Source organism: Poecile atricapillus, chromosome 1, assembly GCF_030490865.1.
Source record: "Poecile atricapillus isolate bPoeAtr1 chromosome 1, bPoeAtr1.hap1, whole genome shotgun sequence".
Taxonomy (NCBI): Eukaryota; Metazoa; Chordata; class Aves; order Passeriformes; family Paridae; genus Poecile; species Poecile atricapillus.
The window spans coordinates 48,715,618-48,736,060 of record NC_081249.1 but is presented as its reverse complement, the minus strand read 5'-3'; the positions used below and the strand labels follow the sequence as shown (position 1 = coordinate 48,736,060).

Sequence of the window (20,443 nt, the reverse complement as noted above, 5' to 3'; positions counted from 1 at the left end):
CTTAAAAAAAAAATGTATTTAGCTTTTTCTCTTTATTTGTTCAAAGTAGCAAATATCAGATGAGTTTTTAAAGAGCTGTGTTGGGCCCTAATTCTACTTGAACTGAGTTGAATGGTTAAATGTTTACTGATTTCAGTGAATGGAGGAACAAACCTGTTCTGAAACACCTGTGTGGAGTATTAAGAGATTTGACCTTAGAACTGTGTAAGAATGGAAGTTTTAAAATGCTTTATAACAGTAAATGAAAGGTTCAATAAAAATAGTGCTTTGAAGGATACTGAAAAAATAACAAACAGTGTACTTATATATGAACCCAAGAAGGAGGCAGTATATATGATCTTTATTTGCAAAACCTAAATATCTGACTTAGCAAGACTTAACAAAGAATTAGTCCAGGAAAAAATGAAAAGTATGTTACACAGTTGCCAATACAACAGCTATATTTTAAATAAAAATAACAATAATATACATGTACAATATTGCAGCGATAGAACTTGATGAAAATAACACTGATCAGTATCAAATCTATGATTCCACTTATTATTCATCCTTAACAGATGAAACACATTTCACAGAAATAGATGCAGGTAGGGTGATGTGAAGTGATATTCATGGCTTACCGTGAGAAAGTTACCATGAAAATTAAGGTAAAAGTGTAAAGAAGGAAACCTAAAATAGATTTTTATTTATAAAAGTTCAGCATTATAACAGCTGCGTGGATGTGCTGCAGCAAGATGGTAACAGCAACTTTATGGCACACACCACACACTCACACACACTCATGTGCCCATGCTCAAATGCATGAGCAGGGGTCCTCCTCAGCTTGATTATACAAGCATTCACTTTCCAGCTTTTGATGGGGGCAACATCAGGAATGGGGCTTATCACCCCATTTTTAGTTGTCTGCAAGGTAGCTGTAGCTACCTAGAGTCAGAAACCCACCTAAGGCAACATCAGCTGAACATTTTAATAGAAGCTGTTTTCATCCTGAGCACATTTAAGGCACTTTAGTAAAAAATCTGAAGTTAATCAAGACTGGAAAAAAAGGTAAAAATCCTTACATATGAGATCTGGAAATTTAAAAGAAAAAAATTCCTGAGTTTTGATAAATAATTTTATTATAATAAAATACCAAGCCTATTGAAAACACGTCTTTTATAAAAGCATGTTATATGACAATTTTTCTTGAAAAAGTCATGCCTTAGAGCATGAAATATGTTAATAAGTCTTTGGGGACATCTGTAACAAATTAATAGGAAATGAAAAGTCAAAGAAGGACCTGTCATGTATATACAAAACATGCATTGCTCCCGGCAATGCACATCGTGTTTACTACAGGCATCTTTATCTTTTTCTGTTCTTGCAGGGTCCTGCCCACATTTTAATACTTTACAATTAATTACATTTCACTAAACTATTTACAAAAGCAGAAACTAATCACACATCTTCTTACACCCATAAATATGGAACTACAGAAGTAGAATATATTTTAAAACAGTATGGTGAGTATGCTACATAGTACTGTTCTCTAGAAGTACAGTTCATTAATTATTTCTTTATGATGATTTAAATCTAAATCAAGATAGAAGTTCAATTTCTCTCTTTTTACCTTGGTTACATTTTTTTCCATCCAGTATTTCTAAAATATTTTGCCCCAAGACAGTATTTGGATTGCAAAAACTGTTTTAAATTGTCACAAAAGTATCTCCAGTAAAGAACCATCAGGCTCTGGAATGCCCACAGGATACAATCCATTTGTTTTCAACTAAAAACAGCCAAAATAATAGCTGTTGTCTGTATGTTTCTACTAGTATTAATTTTTTGCTTTTGGTGTGTTTTTCTCTCCTTTGCTATCAGTAAACTCAAATACTTATACTCAAAGTGCTGACAAATGCACTGAAGACACACAGTGGCTACAGAAAGGAATTTATAGAGCCCTTGGGAGGTTTCTTACAATAATAGGTAAAAACAATCATCAAAGTAAAATGCACTTTTGGATTTACTGCATCCTTTAATATTTTCAGCTGCTAACTTATAATATACCTGATAAAAATTCTACTTTTTAACATTTAGACTTCTATTACACAGTATTTCATGTTTTATTTAAAAAAAAACTCACAATAGTGATGGTGGTTAATTTGCTTTATAAAAGATAATACATTGAGTTATATATAATAATGGCTTTGATCCAATTAACTTGATATTATGCTGCTTAATAATTACTGTGACTTCAGTTCCTACAACTGTTACAGAGAATACAAATGATCGCTTAATGTACAGGAAGTGGGGATCATTTGGAAGTGCTGATTCAGAAGTATTCAAGTGCTAACAATGACTCGTTCTTTCTATGCTTTTCTTCATGTTCCATAAATGATGATTTCATAAATGTCCGTGATTTTCAACATGACACAGTTTTAGGGCAATTTTTTTTAACGTTCTTTTTTTGTGCAAATACAAAACTAGATTTTTCTGGATGTTACCATCTTGTTAAAAGTAATTGCCACTTTTACTTAAAAAGGCACCAGCATTAATGTAAGAGAATATACCTTTTATGCTTGTTTTATGAAGAGCTGTACTTGTTACTGGAGCGGAAATTATCATATCCGTGATCATTAGCTTTGAACTTTAAACAGGACTGCCTTTCCTCCAGGGACAACAGATCTTTGGATTGGCACCAGCAACACAAGCATGACTGTTAAAATAAAAGAAATAAACATTTTACATCATTCTGTTTTTGCACATGTGGCAAAATCCACTGAAAAGCTGCCCTTTTTCAGGAGTAGAGTAGGAAATGGCAAATGTGCAAGCTGCTGTTCTGGGACTGGAGCATAAAGCACAGAAATGGGGTTGAACTCTGAGCTGCTCAAATGGCACCATTAGCAAATTTACTGCTGGAGTACAGGAAGAGTTATACTGAGTAGTTATACACAGTAACAGCCACACACATACCCCTTCAGATCTGGCCTGCAATTCTAAATACTTCTGAAAATAAAATTATGACTCCTTGTTGTTCTTTCTCCTTTAATCTTTCTTGGGGAAGAAAAATGTGCTTTCTAAGCACAATGCTGCTATTTAGCTCATTGTTCTGAGGTGGAAAAAAGAGATTTAGAAGGGTGAAAACCTACATACAATTCACACTTTTACTAAATGTACTGCAGACGTTTTTCTCATGGTCCTGTCTGGTCTTTGGGAGCTGGAAGTACCTTCCTCACACCCACTTACTTCCACTCTCAGGATGCTGGAGATCTCTTATGTTCTCTCAGCTCCAGTGACTCTTTCAGGGAGCCAGAAGTATAGACAGGGAGGACAAGACCAACACTAAGACATCTGCAACCTGTGCTGACACAATTACGTGGCAAATACATTAACAATACTAGATGTAGAGCTGCCTGGCTTCTGACTGAAAGATGTTTTCGTCTTGCTAGTAAGGAATTTAAACAGCCAGGCAATAACCGTAGTTGTGGCCAGTGGTTAAATGTTTGGCAAGAAAAGAAAAATCTAACAATTTGCCATAGGCAATGTAAGGACTCTGATACAGTGTCTAAAGATAGTAAGGGTTCATGAAAAAAAGCCCAAATCTTCATATTTTCCAAGCAGACATGAAGGCTGAAGGACTGATGGGCTGCAAGCCATGTGCAGTCCAGAGCCTGAAATCCTGTGTGGATAATTAGTGCCCAGCTCTATTCACGCAGACCAAGCCAGAACTATGAACAGGTCTGTCTCACAAAATGTTGGTGCTGGAAAGGGACAAGTAGAGATTTGCATCCTCTGCCTTACATGACTGACTTAAATGCTCAGTCAGGATGAGGGAGGCCAGGGTCAGCACCCTCCCTGTCAGGATGCAGCGGATATGGCTATGTGAATCTCTGCAGCACAGTCTGAGTCTGCTTTGTCAGTGCTCTGGAAGTAGCTGGGTGCCAGCTTCAGTCAAGAAGTGATGTAGCACTGATTAGCATGGTCCCCAGAGGGTTTATTGTACACTCTGCTCTTTTGCTTTCTCTTTTGGTTCCCATCAAACCTTAGCTCCCTCAGATGGAGCTTCAGCAGGAGAGGGAGAGAACATTTACCATAACCCAATTAAAATTTAAAGTAAAATGTAATGACCATTTGAAACACTTTGTGCATGTTAAGAAACGAATTTAAGGAACTACCGACATCATCTTTTAACCAGAGAAGCAGTTCCCAGCAGCCACTTACCTTAAAGCAGTTTTGGAATCTTTTGCTCACCAAATACAGAGCTATTGGATTGATGCAGGAGTTCAGTGAAGCCATGTTAATACCGATGTAGTCCATCACAAGAAAAAAGCTGTAAGGAAATTAAAGTGAGACTTCTCATTTGCTCTGTAACGACTTAGTAGAGGTTTACAACTATGGAAATTGGACTTGGTTTCACTCAATCAAGACTAGCTATTAAATGTAATAGTAATGGAGCTTAAATCAACAGGATTAACTCATGCAGGTGTTACATGCAACAAAGTCGGAATCAGAAGATTCTTGTGAAAGTAATTTCAGGAGATCCAACCATCTTAACTTTTGGAAGATGTTCACAAGATCTTTTTGCACATATTGAATCCTAGCTGCTCTGTTGAAAGGGAAAAAAGGAACAGAAATCCCCTTTAATTCTCATAGCACCACATGACAAAAGAATAGTCCCAAAAAGGATCAGGAGGAAGATGGGGAAAAGAAAGGGAAATTCACACAATTTTCTTTCTCTGCTCTTGGAGTGAAACCAGAGGGTCCTGGATGAAGAAGCAGGAACAACTCTATACATACAGAGTAAGCCAGTTCAATAGGAAATCCAAATATGCTTATGAAGAATGCCCACAATATACAGACATTTTATTTTTGCATTCTTACCTTAAAAGTTCACATCTGTTGGGGTCCTTCTGATCATAAATAGTGAGTTTCAAGATTCTGCTTAAGTGAAGTGGGAGCCAACACAAGGCAAAAACAAGTACCAGACAGAACACAGTTTTGGCCACCTCACGTCTCTGAGAAGGAAAATTGGACAGAACAGCGTTACAGCTCCTCCCTCTCTCTCTGGATTGTTGCTGTCTTCTAATATCCAAATGTTTAATAAACAGAATAAAAAAGCCTATTAAAATAGGAGTTAGGAAAACATCAAATATCTTATTTTCTTGGAATGTGTGCTTGATCTCTTAAATTGTTTTAGATGTCTCGCAGTGATTCAATGTATCTCTTATTTAAAGAAATATGAATAATAATATGAAAAATCGAGGTCATGAAAACATTAATTTAAGCAATAATTTAAATTAAAATTAGGAACATATTTGTCTCCCTGATCACTTTCAAATACCAACTTGTTTTCAATTGCATTTCCTTGTGCTTTGATCTCACATCTTATTTTAAATGCCCCAAGAGATTCCAATTACAGCTCTAAGCAGGTAGGAGGAAAGGAGCATAAATACACATAGAACAAACATAGTTTAATTCTAGTGACGTCTGATGTTTGTGTCTGGGGCACTGGTACCTTGGAATGTATGCTGGAATATGTTATATTCTGCTAACATATACTGCTAACCTCACTAGGGTTCAGCAAGAACTTGCTTCAACATAATTAACAGTTTTATAGCACCACCTTCTAGACCAGAGCATGACTTCAGCTTGCATTACAAAATAACCAACTCTGATTATAGTAAAGAAGAAATAAAACTTATAAAACCTGAAACATTAAAACCAAATAAGAAAGAAGCAATTTTGTGATTTTCAGTTAAAATCTTAGGTTCCTGAGGGTTCTGATATACACATATGTATATGAGATCAGTAGCACCACTGCTAGGAAAGCTCTCTTTGCTTCTAAACCTGAAATCATACAAGAACAGAATGATGTGGCAGGAAAATCAATAAAGTTATTAGTTAGCCTGTCTACAGTTAGAGAGTGGTCAGGGATAAATTTTTACCTGTTTTAAGTGGTCATTTAAAGCAATCTGCATCCCACTTTTCTTTCGTAACATCTCACAAGTCATGAGAGTATAGAAAAATGCTGTGATAGCCAGTGGCAAACAGAAGTAAAAGCTGAACAGCCACCAGTCTTTAGCTTGCTTGTAGAACTGTAAAGAAAAGAGGAAAACAAAAACATGGTTAGGAATTAAATGCGGAGCATTTTGCTAGGTGTACTGTAACTAATTGGTCAGTCTGTCCTGAAAAGCATTTCTGTAAGGTGTACATTACAGGTGAGAAAAGAGGACAAGACAGCAGCATGTTCAAAGCCCACAAATAGCCAAAGATTTCTGAAAGCTCTTCTTTGAACCAGAATGCTTCAGAAATGTATTTCATTTGAACATTATATTCACCTACATGTCACATACACCTGTGCACATTACAATCCGCACAACACTGTGAAGATCCAAGGAACTCTCCCAGGGATTTTATCAATGTTAGTGACTTACCATCATAAAGGATGTTTTCTGTGTGGGGTGAAGCAAGCAGATTCTAAGATACTTTCCTCTGTACTCCATCGTAATCATGTCAAATGCAATAGCTTCTGGAACAGCCAGTATCACTGATATGACCCAGATCAGGACGATTTCCACAGCAGTCCACTTTGGCACTCCAATTCCTTTAATGCGACTCCAAGAAGCAACTGCTCGGTACCTGAAGCAACACCACACCTTTACAAATTCAAAGTATGAGAAAACTCACCCAGTTTAACTGGCTTAAATTCATCTAATTTGCATTGTACTGGCTGAGTAGAAAGGTGAATTTGAGCCAATGTTCATATAGAAAACAAATTAGAGACTTCACTGAAAAATGTGTCTCACCTGTCTATACTGAGGGCACACAAACTCAGCACTGTGATGCCCACCGACGCCTTTTGAATGAAGGGCACTAATTTGCACATTTCGACACCAAAGGGCCAGTCCTCTGCAAGCAGCTGTGAAAAGAAAACAACAATTATTTAAAAAAAAAAACATTCCAAATGCTGAAACATGGAGTTCTGTCTTGACTGTTTTCCAACAGGTCTTGTCCTACAAAGACAGCTGAATGGGGTTTGTTCAGTCTGGAGAACAGAAGGCACCAGGGAGACCTTGTAAGAACTTTTCAGTACCCAAAGGGGACTGGAAAGAGGGCTGGAGCGGGACTTTTTACAAGGGCATTTAGTCATAGAACAAAGGGGGAAAGGCTTTAAATTGAGATATTGTGAATGCCCCACCTCTGGAAGTCTTCCAGGCCAGGTTGGACAGGGCATTGAGCAACCTGGTCCACTGAAAGATGCACCTGCCCATGCCATACCATGGAGTTTAGAACTAGACAACCTCTAAAGTTCAAGTCAAACCATTTTATGATTCTATGCAAAACTTAGTCGAGAAGAACCTTTTCACAAGGGAGACCCTGAGGTGTGTGTCCTGAAAACTAGACAGTAGCAGTGTAGTCACTCCCTGGTGGGAGAAGGATATCACTTAAGCCTTAGTCCTGGCTCCTTAAGCCCTGCAAACTCCACTCCTCTTGCTTCCAACTTCATCATGCCAGCGTTTATGGGAAAAAATGACAGAGCAGGTCTTCCTCATCTAAGAATTGCCTTTATCTGCCTTGAGTGTTCATTGCTTTTCTTATTCCAAATAACACACCCTTGACCAGAAATACAAAAAATTACTTTTTTGGCTGATCATAATAGGGACAAAGTCAGTAAGTAGTGTGCATATCTGGGGTTGGGTTTATTTGAAGCTTAGTGTCTAGGCTCCATCAGCTGAGAAGTCAGGCAACACTGGAGAGAAATGTATCCCCCACTGTTTTTAGCTGACCATCTGATAACAAAATTAAATGACCCTCTGGACACTCCAGGAGCATAGGCAGATAAAAACAGCAGGTAAAATCATCAGATGAATCCCTCACTAACGGTCTTTATTGACCAGTTTACCAACATTCTGTATAATAATACCAAAAGGACTATCTGCACGTTCAGCATACCTCTAAGTACTAAGAAATAGAGAAAAACAGCACAATGCATTTCGGGTTGGCTCACTTACACTTTGAATCATGCACTTTAATGGAAATCTTGTCACATTCCCAGCTGCACATTTTATCTGATTTAGAGGAAAGGATTTACTGAACACAGAAAACACCTTCGTCACAGCTGATTCTATGAACAGACAAACGTCTGTAGCCTCAGTTTAGCAACATTTAGCCTTTGAACTCTGCTGTGAGCTTCTTTGATGGTCAAGTACACCAGAACAGCAGCCAAATCTTCCAGTTTTCATTAAAACAACATTCTCCACAAGGGTTGTGCCAAGAAATAGACGCAATTGTTATACAGAAGAGTAAACTTTTGGAGTTTCTGTAATTAGATTATCTAAGCCCATCTCTGTTTTTCATAACTTTCTTCAAATGAGGTCTTTGGAATCTATTGCAGATATAGGGCTACAAAATGGAAAAGGAGAAAGAATGAGGACTACCCAAAGGAGACTGGAAAATCTTTCCCTTGGCTTGGGTCTCTCCCAACAACTCATCTAAGAGGATTGTAAGAATGGAAGAACAGCTCATCCTACTGTGTGGATGTTTCTGCAAACCAGAAGTGCTATAAAGTCTCTAAGGTGGGTTCTGGACAGGTTGGATTGATGGGCCAAGGCCAAGCGTACGGGGTTCAACAAGAATTGGGTCACAACAGCCCCATGCAGTGCTACAGGAAGGAAAAGTGGGCAAGTGACTGGAAAGATCTGTCAGAAAAAGAACAGAGAGTGCTAGTAACAGCTGGCTGCACATGAGCCATCAGTGTGCCCAGGTGGCCAAGAAGGCCAATGGCATCCCAGCCTGTATCAGAAGGACCAGGGCAGTCCCTGTATTTGGAACTGGCGAGGCCACACCTCAAGTGCTGTGTCCAGTTCTGGGCCCCTCACTACAAGAAAGAAATTGAGGTTGAGGTGCTGGAGTCTGTTCAGAGAAGGGCAGCAAAGCTGGTGAAGGGTCAGGAGAACAAGTTGTATGAGGAGCAGCTGAAGGAGCTGGGATTATTTAGTCTGGAGAAGAAGAGACCTTGTTGTTTACAACTGCCTGAAAGGAGGCTGTAATAAAGTGGGGGTTGGCCTCTTGTCCAAGTAAGATACAACAGGACAAGAGGAAATGGCCTCAAGCTGCACCAGGGAAGGTTTAGATTAGGTATTAGGAAAAAATCTCACTGAAAGGGCTGTCAGGCATTGGAACAGGCTGCTCAGGGAAGAGTTTAAAAAAAAAAAAAAAAAAGATGTACACGTGGCTCTTGGGGACACGGTTTAGGGATGAACACAGTGATGATGGCAAGGTAGACGGTTGGACTTAAGGATCTTAAGAGATCTTTGCCAACCTTAACTGTTCTATGATTCTGTAACTGAAGGTAGCCACAGAGTTGCCTGCTCACATTGGTTTGGTTCAGCAATGTCCTTATGCAAAACATACATTTATGTCCATCTAAATTTAAACACATGGCCCATGAGAGTTTTTTGACAAGTCCTGATAAAATTTAAATATAATTTTATTTGAATGCAAAGGAAGTTAAGAACATTTCATGACCATGGGCTTTTGAGAATCTCTATAAAGTGTCCACCAGTATTTTCAGATACCAGAATACCTCCAAATACCTGCTTTAGCTTTGTGCTGTAATGGAATCTTTAAAATAACAGCAGTAGACAAACTGCAACATGGCCCATCTTTCTATTTCTTCAAGAATCTACTTAAATAAGACAATAAATACAATGCCTCCGCAGAAATGAAACAGAGAAATAAATTCTAAGGATTTATGTTTCTCAAGAATTTTATGGAAAGTAATAAAACAGAGGAAGTAGGGATGAGGTTGTAATAACCATACAGTATCTTTTGCTTACATGATACGGGGAAGCAACACAATCTGTAACTAAAGTATTTTCAGTAAAGCTTTTCCCTGAGACGACTTCTGAATTTCTGTAAGGGGGTGACAGTAACAATCTACTATTAAAACTGTAATGTCAATAATTACATGTATTCTAAATTTAACACCCTACATAATTGAATGACACCTGGACTAATTTATATCAATCAGGCAGTGAACCTCCAGCTTTCACATCTATTTGCCACAGAAATTAAGGAGTGGGTAGCAAGTACATGGTATACTTATTTATGGTTCCTGCTGTATATCGTACGTGAGTGTATATGAGAGAACTCACTGAAAAAGCATTATGAAGTAAAATATTTTCTTTGTAACTGAAATGCAGAACTTTGGTCAAATCTCTACTGCCAGGAAATTTTCAGAAAAAACTTTTATTTACATCTAGCTGGTACGTAGATACTCCCTGTCTCTCTTCCTTAAAATCACAACGGTTCAGCCACATGTTGTAGATTTTGCTGAAGTAATACTTATCTCTCAGGTGCAGACAGTCACACCTGTGCTCCAAACTGACTGGATTTGAGCCAGCTCCAGTTTGGGATTATAGAGGCGTGGCACATGACTGAATGCAGTCTACTGAGAGAAAGGGTGCATTAGCTTCGGTTTATCATAACATAAAAACATTACTTCCATTCAGCCAGCTTATATCAGGGCAGAATGGACATGCAGCTGTCTGCACTGGATTGCAAAAACATGTGCTTTATGTCTTGCAGCTGATGTATTGTGAAATTTGAGCATTTTAATGCATGAGTCACAAGTTTCTCTCTCTATCATGGTATTGCAAGTAGTTAATGCTATGGTTTACACCAAAAGCTTGAAAACATTAAGAAAGTAAAAGAAAAAAAAATTAAAAAAAGGAATGTTTTGAGTGCTGAACTATGTTTGCTTGCTGTTTGTTTTCTGTATTGCTATCCCCTTCAAATATGGCCTTGAAGTACAGTGAAGATCCAGTGTAAAATATTTGGAAGCATCACCCCTGTGGAGAATGATAATTCTTAGTGAAATACAGACGTAGCCTATTGCAATTTTGTATGAGTAAAATTATACTCTTATGAGTCACAATAGGGTAGCTGTAAAATGATTGTCATTTTACAAATGACAAATGACTTGGAGCCATGAGGGGAGCTACTGCCAAGTGGCAGCAAAGACAAAAATAATGTTGTATTTTCATAAGTAAGATGCCAAGAGTAGTCTACCACTGGCTGTATTCCGAGTGACCTTTCCAAGTTTTATTGTCACTTATTTTACACAGGCAAAGTTTTAATTGCTGAGCAGCAGAAATGTGTTTAAGATGAAATAGATCAAAAGGAAAGGGAAAACATTGCAGAATGAAGTGAAATCATACTTAAAAGAACCAATACATCTGATGCACGCCCAGCCAACAACACTTTCTCAGACCAGACAGATCTGAGCCTAAACTGACGTGCAAGCTGCAGAGCTATGAAAGAAGCCCCAAGAGATGCTGTGACTCACAGACACACCTGCGAATCACAATTCCCACTCTGCTTCCTCTTAGTTGTGCAAGAACCGAAAGATGTTCTCAATCTGCTGCTGGAACAAGCCAGGCTGTGAGCACGATGTGCTGCTCTAGGGCTCAGCTGCTGTGGTCCCCAGACAGGAGGCTGATACCTGGCTCCAACCCACTGCTGCTCAGGGGCTGCAGTTGGGCAGGAAGAAGCAGCAAAGCGTGCAAATATTCCCGTCAGTGCTCCAGTCCTGAGCGGTGAATGCACATGGGAAACGCGGAGCAGGAATTCGCGCTTCCGCCAAGCCGTGCGTTTACAGCTAGTCTCGTTCACAAGACATTGGACTTGATTTTCATCACTATAAACAGCAAGTTCAAGAGAAACCAGACATGCAGACATTTCAATATATTTCTGAAATGACTGGTAGATTTTCACCTGATATTTTATTTTTTCTTTTTGACATGGGGGGGATCATGCAGATATTTTACAGGGGCAAGCATTTTTCAAAACAGAAAATTTGCCCAGGAAATTAAGGTTATGGTCAGGGATAACTCAGACGATATTACAAACTTATTACCATTTAGCGATGATTATGTCAGGGTGAGGGTCTCCCCTCTAGACAAGAAAATATATTTCTGGCTTTCAAGCACAGCTAGAAATGCTTTACTGATCTATCCAATAAAAGTGTAAAATCTTAATATGCAATTACTTTCTTTTCTTGTATCTTTATTATAACTCCTGTAAGATAAAATAATTTTATAAGGTCATCTTGAAAATAACAGAAACTTCATAATGTGCTGTTGAAGTAAAGAATTTCTGCAATTTCACAACTCCAGTGGAAGAGCTACATTAAAAGTAACCACTTAGAAAGCCATGCTGCTGTCAGATTGGGATGCATATACACAGGGGAGATGAAAAAGCCAAAACAGACCAAAACTTGCTTTGAAATTTGTCACATGGATTTTTATACATGTGAATGTATACATGACAAATGTATACATAATGAAAAAAACTACTTCAAATTTACAAATCTATGCTGGTGTCATCAAACTTCAGTTTGGAGATCCACCTTGAAAACCATTTATTGTGTACTTATAACAGCATTCAGACATTTCTACTATTCCATATACTTGAATTCAGAATGGACTGTTTCCATCTAAATACAGAACAAACTTATCCCTCCCTGCCATTGCCTACAGAGTACAGACAGGTTTGTCCACTGGACAGTTCAGATCTTTCTTAAGTGCCTGCACTTGCTCACCATAAAAGGTTCTCAAGCAAAACAGACTGCTAGCTTAATATGGTCAGAAATCAATAAATTTTGTGTGAGAAATTCTAAGATAAACTCTGCAAGACCTCAAGTAAATGGTTCAGATCTTGAAAGAAACGATGCATTTCTTCCAATAAAATGGCCGCTATCTTTAACATTAGACAAACCAGTACCCAAGAGTTCTAAGGAATAGTGAGAATCCCTTCTAGAGACAAGCACCTTGATTAGAAAGTTAGAAAAAGGTTGGCTTTATCATAATGCATGCCCTACAGGTACTTGCATTACAAGAGTTAGTAAGTTCATCACAAATAAATTTCCATGGAAATCTTTTTCAGAGAATAGCTGGACTAAAAAAGGAGCCAATTTGTGTCTGTGTGGTATATATAGTCCCTAATCTGGCCTTTCTTGTATTTCCAGTGCTTGATAATGCCATATTATGTTAACCATAATTTTTATGTAATCCCTAAATTAAGTTAATGAAAATAAATCAGTGCCTACAAAGCTGACTCTGGTCCTTGATTACTGACATGGAAAAAGACCAGATTTTTTTCTTTCCCTTGATTTTTTTTTTCTCCTCTCTTCTAGTGTGCTCTGAGAAAACCTATGACAGTATTATCAGGTAGATATTCTTCCTCAGACATTTGTCGGTAGTCAGAGTTAAGAACGTTCCACAATAATGTGCAGAGCCTAGATTGCTCCCCTTGTTAAAAGTCCACTGGCATATGACAATAAATTTGATTTAATATACAGGAATAAATATCACAAAATAAGAAGGAGAGATGTTGTTTGTGTATTAGAAAAGAAGGAAGGTTAGTGTGTGATTTGATTATGGTTTTTTAAGCCTGTGAGAGGCAAAGCTAGTGTAAGCTTGGGATTTCCAGTCCAAATTGATGTTTTGGTTTAGACTTAACAACTTTATTTACTTGGGAAAGTCAGCATAAACTGTCCAGAACAGCAGACCCGTATTGTCAGGTGCACTGTCTTGTCTTCTAAAGTTTAAGTGCAGAGAAGGACATAAAAAGCTCATTGACCACCTACCCTATCCTTCTGCTCCCTAACTGCTGTTTGCTACCTCAAATTAACAAGGACTTAGTCTGTTTAGTGAAGTAGCATAGGATCAACTGCATATCCAATTAGTACCAATTTTGCAAAGTATCTACACTGCCAAAACATTACATATTGCAGAATGGCTGTCTCAGACTTTCCTCTGCTTCCCATTCTGCAGCTCAGAGATCCAGGCAGTACCAGACTATTTACCAGCACCCAGAATGACAAAAAGGTCAGCCAGGTTCTACATGCTGGAACGGAATGTCTTTCAAGCCCTTATTTCATAGCCAGTCTCCTGACTGTGTGACAGATTCTGATAATTCTCCATTTTCTACTAAACATATTGCATGATATGCAAATTTAGGAAGTGCAATGGACTAATTAGCATCCTATGCATTGGACTGCATTTGCCTCCCTTCCAGGTAACACCTGTTTTTCTTTAGATACCCTTGGCTTAGGAGATGTCAATTTTCATTTGTGCACTTTTTCAGCTACTTATGTATTCACTTAAATAGTCACAGGGGACATATTTTTCAGTTATCCCTTTTAACACCCAATAAAAAGTTTCTTCTGGTTCAGTTTTTGAATTGTCTCCTACGCGTCTGTCTGGTAAGCATTCACAGACACCTTCACACTTTCTAGGGCAAGTGTTGTGGAAAGAACTGCTGGCATTTTATTAACATGAGAAATTCACTGTTTCATGCAGCTGCCTTACTGATGATGTGGTAGCAAATTCTGTAGCTGGATCTGTTTAATGCACTCTTAAATTGTTTCAAACTGCAAGCTACAATTGCTAAGTATACTTGATTTACTGAGGAAGCCTTTGCTTCTCGTACTGCTGAGTTTTTTATTGCATTACAGTATGTATTCTCCCTGTTGCTCTGGAACGAAATGGGATGTAGAGTTGATAAATAGTTATCAACTCAAACTGCCCTCAAAATTTTTGATTAACTAAACACAGTATCTAATAGGTGTTTTTTCCTTTAAAAAAAAACAAACAAACAACAACTTGCATTTATTCAAAAATTCTGTCTTAAAATAGCAAATGTTTTACTCATTATCATAAGGAATAATATAAAGCAGTTATGGGCTCTTCAGTAAGATGAGTAGCAGTGAGGGAGATTTAGCACCTGAGAGCCACTACACAGCTCCTAGCATTATCAGTAGCACAACAAAAATCCCAGACTTGCAGCTGGTGTAATATTTATTGGTTAGCAGTCTAACCCTTTATTTCTCCTGCTCCAGCCTACTCACAATGATACACTTGGTGACATTCACTCAAGGTAAAAACTGAGGTATATTACTGCATATCAACATTAATTTTGAAATTATCACTGATTTGTAAAGCCTCATACTGAGAAGCTGTTATTGATTTAATCTTTTTGTTTTTTTCTGTAAACAGACAAAAGTGATCTCTTTGCTCAATAAATTTTTTTACAAACCACATTTTTAAAGCAGTTATTTTTTTTTCTAAATAACACCTTCATTCAAAAGAACACACTTCTTGCACAAGAATTAAGAGAGTGTATAGTATAAAAATCATTGAAACTTCAAATCTGAGAACTATCATGTAATCCAAATTAACTGGAATGAATTTAACACAATGATGACATTCCCTGCTTTGCAATGCTTAAATACTTTAAAAGGATAAAGAGAGAAGATTCTCTCATCTCAGCAGCTTCTGGGATAATTATTATGGATTCAAAATCTTTCCCTTCAATGCGGCTTTCTAAAAGTACAAGCAACAATCCCTAGCTTACAATCATGCATACAAAGTGAAGAGAAGGTGATAGATGAAGACTCTTCTGTTCACTTTATGAAGTCACTGATGGGTGCTCAGGGATCCAGACTATAAACTTTCAAAGCAGAAGGAGCTCTATTATTTCCAATATACCTTCAAAGAGTAGTGCTAGGTTGTAACTAGAGGCTGGATTCAACTGCCCAGTTAATTCCTTAGGACAAATGGATTGCACAAGCTGGATAGAGAAGACAGGGGCTGTACTCTCTCCATAGCAAGCCTTATCAAATCAAAACACAGACTCTACTGAAGGTGCAAGAGGAGCAGGTGTGGCTCATTCCCTCTCAGCCGTCCATCCTGCAACACTGGCAAAGGGCGAAAGGGTTCACGGCTCAGGAAGGCATCGTGCCACCCAACCAAGACATGCATAAAACCAATTAACTGAACGATCTTGGTTCCTCCTAGAAAAGCCCCCGTGCCAAAATTGACTGTGCAGACCCATTTAAACTATCATGACCAAGCATGCCGCAGCTGAGCACAAGGGACCAAGCGGTACCCACAGGAGAGTCTTCTGTGCCTCCCCTCCATTCCTCGACCAGCCTACTGAACAATTATCTACTGCATTTACTTCCTTTATCCCTGCGACAGCACCTGTTTCCAGGTGATTTTCAGAGCTTGGCCACTTCCATTCTGCCCCATTCCCAGCCTGGAACGCTCAGAGAGATGGGACTGAGGCACAGAGAGGGTGCCATCTGCGACCACATCTGAGCAGAATACCAGCCTCCGGCAGGGTTTTGTTGTGAAGTCCACGGGTGTTTCCCAGCCAGAAAGGGACGCGTCTCCCCGCGCCGGGGACGGGCATCTGCGGGGATGCCGGCAAGGAGCACCGAGGGGTGACCGCCCGCTCCCGAATCCATCCCCGGCCCCTCCTCACCTTGTAGACATTGATGGGGATGTCGATGATGATGTGGAGCAAGTCGCCCAAGGCCAAGCTGGCGATGAGGATGTTGGGGCCGTTCCTCATGCACTTGTTCTTGTAGATGATCCGCAGCAGCGTGGAGTTGCCGATGATGCCCAGGACGAAGACCAGGCAGGACACGACGGTGTTGATGTACTTGAAAGTCTCCTTGATCTCCGTCTGTCCCGTGCACATGGGGGGCGAGGCGGAGCGCGGCCTCCCTCCGGCCGCCCCCGCTCCCTTGGGCAGCGCGGCCGTGCGGGACGCGTTGTGCTCGGTGCCGCGCAGCGCGGGCGTCGCGGCCGTCGGGGGCGCGGCGGCCGCGCTCTGCCTGCCCGGGCCCGGCCGGAGCAGGGAGCCGTCCTCCTCGGCGGCGGCGCGGCAGCTGAGGAGCAGCAGGAGGAAGAGGAGAGCGGGCATGGCTGTGCGGCACGGCAGATTGCCCCCGCCGCCGTCAGCGCCGACCTGCGCGGAGAGAGGGGATAGACAGGGCGTCAGCTGCGGGGACACCGCGCCCCGCTCCTCGCTGCCCCGGGGCCGGGGCGCTGCCTGTCCCCGGGCGGTGCTGGCGCTGCGGGCGGCTCAGCCGGCAGCGAAAACCTGCGCGGCCAGCAGCCCCCTCCGGCCGAACCTGCTCGGCGTCGCCCCGCTCGTCTCCCCCTCACCTCGCCGAGCGGAGCCGAGCCGATCCTCCCCGCCCGCAGGCCCGGCGAGGCAAACGCGCTCCGCCGGCTGTCGCCGCGCTCCGCGCCCCGGCTGCGTGTCCCCGCCCGGGCCCGGCTGCCGCCGCTCGCCTGCGATGGGCGCTCCGCTCGGGAAGGCGGCAGGGACGGGCGCTTGCGGCAGAGCCCGGTGTCCGTCAGCCGCAAACCAGACCCCGTGGCCAAAGTCGTGCCGGCGGCGCGGGCCCCCCCTTTTCTAAAACATTCAATCGCATCTGGCCCATCAGTCACAGCCAGACCCCACCCGCGTCCTCCGCCCCCAGCGCAGCCCGGCCCAGCCCCCCCGCCCGCCGGCCCCGCGGAGCCTCCCATCACCGCTGTCAGGAGTCCCCCCGGCCGGAGGAAGGGCTCCCAGCCCCGGTACCGACCGGGCCACCTGTGACCTCCCACATGTCTTGGCAGCCTAAAGAAGCAGACTTTGCGGGCTTTGAAACAATTTTTCAGGAGGGTTGTTACAAGAAGTATGGGCATTGCTGGAAGACAGTTGGGAGGAGGAGGGCACTTTCCCGCTGTCCTGTCCGAGGCTCATCCCAGTATCTGGGTAAGGGATTCTTCCCGCTGCAGAAACCCCCTTGCACAGCCCGAGGGGCGCACACGCTGGAGAAGCTGCTTGTACAACGTCTACAAGTTTAGTGCCACGTTTTAAAGAGCTTCACAAATCCTTTCTTACATCAGAAACAGTGTTTTGACTGCTCTGAATCTGCAGTTCGGTTATCTGGTTGGTTGCCGCTTTGGGCAGCCTTAGCAAGGCGTCTGATCTCAGTGAACTCGTTCCAGTCGTTGCACTCTTTAGTGAAGCGTAAGGAAAGGAGGAAAGGGATTTATACAGGATTTTGTGGAGACTAAGAACAGCCTTTGCAGGTTGGAGGAAACCGCATGTCTAACTGAAGAGAGCTGAATTTAAAACTGTTTTTCAGCATCTTTGCATGCATCTCCCTGATGTTCTTTTTCCTTAAATAATTTCTGGACGCTAAATCTTGAATCATGCTTTGTTACAGAAGCAACCTGCTCACCTATATTATTGACTTACCCATATGGGAAAACACTGAAAACCACATGCTTTTCATTCAAGAACTGGCGATCTGATTTATTTAATCTTTCCAGCATCTCCTGCTAACATATCCTTGCACTACTGGAGCAGGCAGCCTTTTCTTGTGCTCATTCAACTTCCTTTTCACATCTCCATCTTTGTTTAAAATACTTCTCTATTAAACACCTTTCCCATTCAATCATTCTTGATCAGTTTCCTCATTTACGTCACAGTGATTTTTCTTCCCGTTTTAAATTACAGTATATGTGGAATAAAGCCATTAAAGTCACTTCTAAACTGTACAAGGGTACCTGGAAGGTGATTGCACTCCAGCTGGAAGACTGATCTTTCCAAGTTCAGCCTTTTCAAGACTTTGTTGTGCAACATGATTCGTTTTTAAACACCACGTCTGATTCCTCTCCCAAAGATAAAAGTATGAACATTGAATTCAATATTATATTCCAAGCCCTAGGGATTTAAACAGCTTTTTCAGTTTTCATGCTTCCATTTTCTCAATTTCCCATTCAGCAGTCATAAGTGAACAATGTTTTCCTGAATGCAATATTGATTTAGAAACTCTTGCCAATTAACACACCGTTAACTTTAACCTCAAAACGCTTTTTTACTTGCAAGGTTCCAGCTAAGTCCCAAAGGCTTCTATGTTGATCCAGACGATCAAGAAATATATTGTGACTACAGTGAGATATGTTTACTAACATTTTTATTATCAGTTTGCTACTAGTGGCACCTCCATTGCTGCCACTTACTTCATCTCCAGAAGTTTTAGGAACTGCAATTTAGTTACTGAAATGTTTAATCTTAATGTATACAAACTTAGTATATACAGAACTTTGGGCAGATGTTGATACCCAAGTCCTGTTACTCTTTAATATTGTGCAAAATGAGTCCACATGAGAAAGCATCTAAGCTACTTCTGGCTGCAACTAGCTAAATTTACCACCCTTTTTTATTTCTAGTTTTTTTCTGATATTTAAGGAATTAAATCCAGCATATGTTGTGGAGTAAATCTGCTTTAATTAATGAAAATTAAAGGAAAACAGTTTCACAGAAATTTGTGTGAGGATTAAGATAATACTGTATTAAATACCAAGACGATATGAGATATCTGGCAAATTAACTGTAATTTGGATGAAGATCAACTAACAAGGTTAATTTAAACTGCAACAAGAGAAAAGCATCTGTAAATACAATAAACTCTTGCCCTTTAAATGGCCTCTGCTAATTAATCTATGAAAGAAATTCCTGACTGAACCGTACGGAATACACTATTAAGATTATGTAAGCTGCTGCTAATGTGTTTGGCTTTTTTTTTCTTTTTTTCTTTTTTTTTTTTTTTTTTCTGGGAAGCAGAAATACTCCTTGTCCTATGGAAAGTTCACTTTTGTACAAAGCAGAGAAAGCTGGACCCTCCAGACTGCCTGTTACTCATTTTATTGTATTCTGCACTTCCACTGCATTTCATCCCAGATATAAGCAATTATATGAATTAGCCAGTCGCTTTTTAAATTATAAGTCAGATGCAACATTTTCATCAATGACTAATAATGTTTGGAGGGTTTTGATTTTTGTTTTTGTTTTTGTGTTTTTTTTCCTAATTTGGAATGTCATTTTCAAAGTAAAAAGACTGGGTGACTTGTAATCATCATCAGGATGATTTTAAACAACAGAAAGACTTTATTATGTTACATGTAATATAAATCTTGAGAAGTGGTCACAATTATGGCCACAATTAAAAAGTCCTTTATATTAACAAGCTTATGAGACACACTGCAGGATTGTATATTTTAATTCATATAATACTTTATTGAATCAATGAGAATTTTGTTCTGAGTTTGCAGGTACTTTTGCAAATCCCATTAATTTTCTGTTTATGTTGTTCAGCAATTGAAGCAGCCTCAGAAGTCTGCCCCATCAGGCCTGCTTTTCTTTCTATTGAGCCTGGTGGAAATTTGCCCACTAACTGGGGGAAGTCTGGGATGAATAGAAAGAATAGTGCTCGGTGTGAGCCACTCATTAGATGCATGAGTTTTATTAAAGTCAGAAATAGTCCTCTGTGTTAGAGAAGTTACTATAGAAACATCATGAGTGGCAATTTTGAAAGAATAAAAGTACTTTGAGAAATTGAGATATTAGGATATTGCAGGTTTGTAACTGCATATGTTCATGTAGGGGACAGATGATAAAGAAGGATGGTATTACCTGTCTCATTTTTTTTCTTAGTCTAAACTTACACAAAAAATATGGAATTCTTTTTAGTATGATGTGTAGCCATGCTTTGTCTTTGTCTACAAAGCTAAGCAACTTCTATAAATAATAGTGTTGTCTGTCAATTGCAGTG

At 40.3% G+C, this 20,443-nt stretch overlaps 1 protein-coding gene across 2 annotated transcripts; it reads right to left on the bottom strand.

Moving 5' to 3' along the window:
* Positions 1-323: 323 nt before the first annotated feature.
* Positions 324-17,279, bottom strand: EDNRB (endothelin receptor type B). Of its 2 annotated transcripts, XM_058854511.1 has the most exons (9): positions 16,998-17,279; positions 16,309-16,797; positions 6,783-6,895; positions 6,411-6,615; positions 5,922-6,071; positions 4,858-4,991; positions 4,198-4,306; positions 2,547-2,692; positions 324-1,070 (listed from the first exon to the last, which is right to left on the bottom strand). In XM_058854511.1, exons 2-8 carry the CDS (start codon positions 16,750-16,752, stop codon positions 2,561-2,563), a joined length of 1,287 nt encoding a protein of 428 aa, XP_058710494.1. In that variant the 5' UTR covers positions 16,753-16,797; positions 16,998-17,279; the 3' UTR covers positions 324-1,070; positions 2,547-2,560. The 2 variants fall into 2 exon arrangements, with proteins under 2 accessions (XP_058710494.1, XP_058710484.1); XM_058854501.1 differs by having other exon boundaries at positions 324-2,692.
* Between the last annotated feature and the right edge of the window lie 3,164 nt (positions 17,280-20,443).